At 38.6% G+C, this 6,051-nt stretch overlaps 1 protein-coding gene across 1 annotated transcript; it reads right to left on the bottom strand.

The window, feature by feature from the left end:
* Positions 1–2,377: 2,377 nt before the first annotated feature.
* Positions 2,378–5,201, bottom strand: LOC110033563 (pectinesterase-like). The gene is made up of 2 exons (XM_020737586.1): positions 4,178–5,201; positions 2,378–3,063 (listed from the first exon to the last, which is right to left on the bottom strand). Exons 1-2 carry the CDS (start codon positions 5,199–5,201, stop codon positions 2,387–2,389), a joined length of 1,701 nt encoding a protein of 566 aa, XP_020593245.1. The 3' UTR covers positions 2,378–2,386.
* Positions 5,202–6,051: the final 850 nt, after the last annotated feature.

Genomic DNA, 6,051 nt, shown 5'->3' with positions numbered 1-6,051 from the left:
TTAATAGAGTCCCTAAGTCGAGTCTGTATTATGAATAATGCACAGACACAGGTTTTGAGGTAGATGGAGAATCAAAGCACGTGACGGTGACAAGGAGCGGCAGCTTGTGTTCATATCTTAAGTCCAAAGTTTCTATATTTTTGTATAGACTTCGAGTCGAGCATGTATATGTGAGTATAACGGCTTTTCCTATTTTTTTGAGATATTTTTCCGACCAGTGGCGTTTTGGCCTCTTCTATATATTTTTTATAATGCTTCCTTTTATTGAGTGTTTGTATGCCTGAATTGTCTCTATTGTTTATTTTTGTTATCTCAGATTTCCATGAAAAATATAATTAGGGTCATTAAGGACCTGAACATTATAAATTTTCTACTTAAAATCATAATAATAAAATATTAAGATAATCAAAGTTTTAGGTTTAAAAGATTCGGAACATTTCAAAACCTATTTTTATTTTCTGCATGGCCTTCAAACTGGTTTTAGAATGAGCCGCATAGCATGGATATCACCCCAATCATGTTTAATAGGGCCTCCACATTTAGAATTGTGGTAGATAACAATATAATATATGCATGTCCTGAGGAGAAGCCCCCCGTGCTTCTGCAACTCGACCGACCCAACATAGATTTCTACTTTGACGGTTGCCTAGCGGCCTTAGGATGTTAGAAGGCTCTCTGACCCAAACGGGGTGCAAATCCTTTAGTTTGAAGTGTTTTCAACTTTGTAGCTGAACCAAGCTGAACATCCACTTCTCTTTCTTTCTTGAGGCTTCTTAGCCACTTCGGCAGGTGTAAGTCCCACCTCTCAGAGCTCCAACTTATATTCATAAGATAAAGTTTTCTGTCTCTAATCTTAGAGTTATCGAGGTTCCCGTGGATGACACAACTCATAGATTGCTGACCAGGGATCTCAGGACATGTTGAGTCGATTACCTTCATTACCGAGTAGACTTAGAGTCCTAGTAGCTTAGGAGGAAGAGTTCATGGTACCATGACCCAGCTACCTTTACCTTTTAGGACTACTCCTCCCATCCTTTGACTACCCCTATTGAGCTATGTCTACTCTTTTGACTTAGCTGATATCACCTTATCAGCTTGAAGCCGATAACTTGTCGTCTGTTTGTGATACGACGATTTGTCCTCTGCCCTTATGACTCATAAGTGTTTTGATGCATAGGGATATCCCCATCAAAATGATTTTGGTTATTTTGCAGGCTCCATATGCTGATGAGTCACTATCGTTCAGGGATGTGTGAGATTCCCTCTTTATCTGATGGATTAACATGAGCTTTGAAGCATCAGAACTTTCCCATATGAAATAACCACCCTTGTGTTCATATTTCCCTAAGATCATGGTAACAAAAGTGAAATCTCTTCTATTGAGAGTATTCATGAATATCTCCTAGAATATAATTAAACAAGTGAGATACATCTCCGCGGGAGTGCTCTTGACTCAGAACAAAAATGTTCTTTTTGATTCTCGGTTACGGGTGGCTTATGTAGGGATTCTCTTAAGAGATGATGTGTAGTACAATCTTGTTTGGACATTTACTCTCATCCTATCACACGGGGATTAACTATATGTAAACCTTCCATTTCTTTTCTTTTTATTGTTTGTCTATTTGTTTGTCGTATGCCTTTAAATTTATTTCCGCTCATCTTCAAATTATTTATATGATTCCGAAGGGAGACTTATCCGAATAAATGAATCATACGAAGACATTTAAATAAATAAGCTAGGGACTCCGAGATGGCTAAAAAAAACAGAGAAAAATAACCATGCTAGGCCAAAAAAAGACATGTTTAGTTTTTTTCACCAATTTTGCTGTGTTAGACCAAGAGGTGATGTGCGTGCAAATCTTATGTGAAAAAAAATGAGTTAAACATATTACTTTGACCCTGTGGTATCTTCTAGTTTTTTTCACCAATTTTGCTGTGTTAGACCAAGGGGTGGTGTGCGTGCAAATCTTATGTGAAAAAAAAATGAGTTAAGCATATTACTTTGACCCTGTGGTATCTTCCCTTTTAGGATTTTCTCACTTAAATAATTGATGTTTCTCCTTCCATTTTTAATTCTCTTTGCATATTAGATCTTTGTGCATTGCTAAAACATTAAATAATTACTCTACTGCTCTGCAACAACTCGAAATAAGTTTAACTTAAAAAAACTCAAACATGTAATTAACTACATATTGATATGTCACTGAGTTGAATTATACTTATATTTATGTAATGCCTTTTTTTCCAATCGTATAGAATAAAAATTTTTGCAATGTTAAAATAATAAACTATAAAATAAATAAATAAATTTATTTGCGGAAGACAATTAATTGACTCCAAAGAAATTAATAAAAAAAAAAGAAAAAATTACATCCCCACCGTTAACTTAAAGCCCAGATTGAAAAGGCACGTCTGCTTTCCCAATCCACGAATCTCCGCCAATGAAATCCCTAGTCGTGAACTTGCTCGCCTGTTTCGCGTCCAAAACCCTAAATCCCTTCCACTTCACCCTGTTCTTCGTCGACGCCCCAGCTCCAAAATTCCCCTGCTCCGCATAAAAAATAGTATCCGGCGCCGAGTTCCCCGTCCACGCCAACCACCCCGCCGGATCCACCACTCCGTCAATCGACGATTTCATAAACACAGTGGTGGAGTACGCCTTCCATGGCCGCCCCAAATACACCTTCACGCCTAAAAGATCACCCAAGGGCTGGATCGCACATTGGTGTATAGAAATCCCCGTGTTTTGGTTCGGATCAACTTTTCCCTGAGCAGTGATGGTGTCTTGCTGGCCGGGAAGAGGTGGGCGAGGGAAGATTTTGCAATTTTGCAGGACGGCTGCAGCGTTGCCGAAGATGAAGTCGACGGTGCCGTAGATTTCGCAGTTGCGGTAGAATTGGCGGAGGGAGTGGGTGTAGAGAGTGTCTTGGTAGGCGTCGAAGCGGCAGCGGTAGAATGCGGACTGGTCGGAGTCGGACATCATTGCTACGGCCTGGTGTTTTGATGGTCCGGCGGTGTTCTTGAAGCACATGTCGCGACCGATGAAGCCCTTTCCAAACACCGCTGCAGGCAATAGCAGGAAGGACATCAAATATGTAGAAGCAGGTGTTCGGCTCGTTCGCCTAAGTTTTATAAGCAATAAATATAGTAGTATTTTTATAAAATTTAATTGACTATGAGGCTACAAAAATTTATAATCAATTAAAAATATTTATTAAAAAAATAAAATAAAATTTATTAAATTAGATTCAGATGATGTTTTAAATCTTGTCTCAATCCTTAATATCTTATGGCTATGTGATTAGGGTTGTAAAAATAACTATTTGTTCGTGAGCGACTCGTGTTCGGCTCGCTAAGCAAACGAGACGAATACAAACACACTTTTTGAGCTCAAAATATAAACGAGCTCGCTCGTGTTCGACTCGTTTACACCCAAGAATTTATCGTTTCCACCTACATTTATAATATCATTTTTTTATATAAATACATAAGAGAAGCGTATTATGATCAGAATTAGTTTAAGATAGATTTTAAAAAAATTATATTTGTTTTAAGATTAAAGGCAATGAATGATTATATTTGCTAAAAAACTCATAGCTTTTGAAAATAAATAGCATATCATATGAAAAACTATTAATCCTTTTTCTTCAAAGAATATATTATAAAAATAAAATTCAGTTAAGAATTATAAATAATGAGTTCATAGAAATAAATAATAATTTAAAACTAATGAAAGTAAAGACATCTTAATATATTTTTAATTTTTAATCTGTTATTATTTATGTACTAATCATATTAAAACATTTTTATGACAGACACTACCATAAAAGGGAAAAAATATTACTCTCTCGTTATTCATGTGTTTTAATGTGTTATTCTCAAAATCACCTCAATAATACACCAATAACACAAAAATAATGTGGAAAATATACAGAATAACGCGAGGGAATATTCTTATAAGACGTTTTCATTTTTTTTTTCATATTTTATGTAGTTGAACCCGATCTTCCACATGTCAGTACGAGATTGGACTCCACAAAGAGCTCTGCCTGCAAAGTTCTAGAGTGCTAATGTAATATTTTTTCCGTGCGCTTTATATATAATTTATATCTCTAATCATTTTTTCAAAAAACTATAATACAAAATAAAACAGTAAATTAGTAAAAATTAATCGTACCGAATGTTGCGGTTTGGAAGGTTGGAGTCCCATCGACGAAATTGAGCTTGCCGGAAATAACGGTAGCGCCCATCCCATCCCCAACCATCATCACATTCCACTTGTTCTTCTCCACCCTAACATTCTCGTAATACACTCCCTTCTTCACATATATCACCGTCCTCTTCTTACTCTTCTCCGGTACGTCCGCAAGCGCCGCCTTGATCGTCTTGTACTTCCCCGACCCATCCTTCGCCACCACCATGTCCGCCGCTACCCTCGGATCCCCTGAAGCCTTCTGCAAAAGCTTCCGGTCCGTCAGCCCCACCCAATCCGGAAATCCGCCGGCATCCATTACCCCGCCCAAAAAGCTGCAAACTTGGTTAAAAATAGCCAAGCTATTGCTCGTTAACTCAGTAGAATTCTTCAGGAATGTAAAAACCGTATCTTTTAAATATGTAGGCGAAGTTTCGAAAGCGTCGATGCATGTCTGCTGATATGTGATAGCGGCGCTCATCCAGGACCGGAGGTCGTCGGGGATTGGGTTTGTGGAAGAAAGTGAGATGGAGTTGTTGAGCATGTCGAGAGCAAGATCGATCAGCTCGGTGCAGGTGTTAAGTGCTTGTGTTGAATAAGCACCCTCTGTTTTTTCGCTGAAATTCAGATTTTTAAAGCGAACTGCAGCGCTTGATAGCTCCGTGATGGCTGCTTGGGCGGAGAAGCGGAAGAGTTTGGTTGGGTCAATGGATTGAGAAGTATTGGTTATGGGGTTCAGTGTAGTCAGACATGAAGCAGGGTATAAGGTGGAGGAGCAGAGCGCCTTGACTGAGGTGGAGAAGGTGGTTGGTGCGGCTCCGGTGTCGCCGGAGTTGCTCGAGTTTTGATGGCTTATGCTGACTGCGGAGACGATGATTACCGCGAGCAAGAGGATGGTGGAGGAGCCAATGATGAACCAGCGCCGGAGTGATTGCCGGCGGTTATGCAGAGCAGTTGGGTTGGGTGGCGCGGCCACCGTGCCGTAGGCTCTTGATGAGATGCAGGCCATGTAACTGAATGGGAGATGTAATGTTTGTTTGTATTAATTTGATTTTGGCTTGAGTTGTATATATAGACAGATGATTGGATGTAAAGAAAGGGTGTGGTTGCATGTCTGCCAAGCCTGAAGACGTGCTGCCAATTATGAGAGCTTTGGCTTTCATGAAGTTTGCTTTTACTTAAAATCTAACGATCGAATATTTTATTTGTGAGCAAATTATCCTTTAAAAATCACTAATGCGTTTATAATTATGTATAAAAAATGAATAAACTTAGGTATCATGTATGGTTTATTTCCAAATACCCTTTTGATTAGGCTAAGTTTGGGGAGAGTTTTGAAAACACCGTCTCACCGTTTATAAACTATGTTAGAGCAGTTTATCTGGAATGCAGTTGATTTTTTAAATTAAATGGGGAACGTGAGTCAATTATGTGGCCCGCATTTTCAGATATGCGGCGTATCTGAATAAGTGAAGTGAGATTGGCTCTGAAAACATGATTTTTTAAATTAAATGGGGAACGTGAGTCAATTCTGTGGCCCGCATTTTCAGATATGCGGCGTATGTGAATAAGTGAAGTGAGATTGGCTCTGAAAACTTCATCAGAGTAAAATAGTAAAAGATGATGAATTCATCAGGAGCAACCTGAACTTATCTGAATTATTAGGTACTACAATGAATCAAAATAAACAATTCAAGATCAGGAAGAACTCGTCATGCATAGTCCATACATTAATTCATTTCAAGGTAGTCTAAGGAGTGTTGCTCAATATGTAGTAACCCTAAATCAGGTTTACTCGCTTAAGCTCAGGAGCTCTCACCAATTCAATTTGCTGTTAAAATATGGCGACTTCATCAATT

The sequence above is a fragment of the Phalaenopsis equestris genome, unplaced genomic scaffold (genome assembly GCF_001263595.1).
Source record: "Phalaenopsis equestris unplaced genomic scaffold, ASM126359v1 Scaffold001223, whole genome shotgun sequence".
NCBI classification, from domain to species: domain Eukaryota; kingdom Viridiplantae; phylum Streptophyta; class Magnoliopsida; order Asparagales; family Orchidaceae; genus Phalaenopsis; species Phalaenopsis equestris.
Note: the sequence above shows the minus strand (reverse complement) of the source record. Positions and strands in the feature narration are given on the sequence as shown.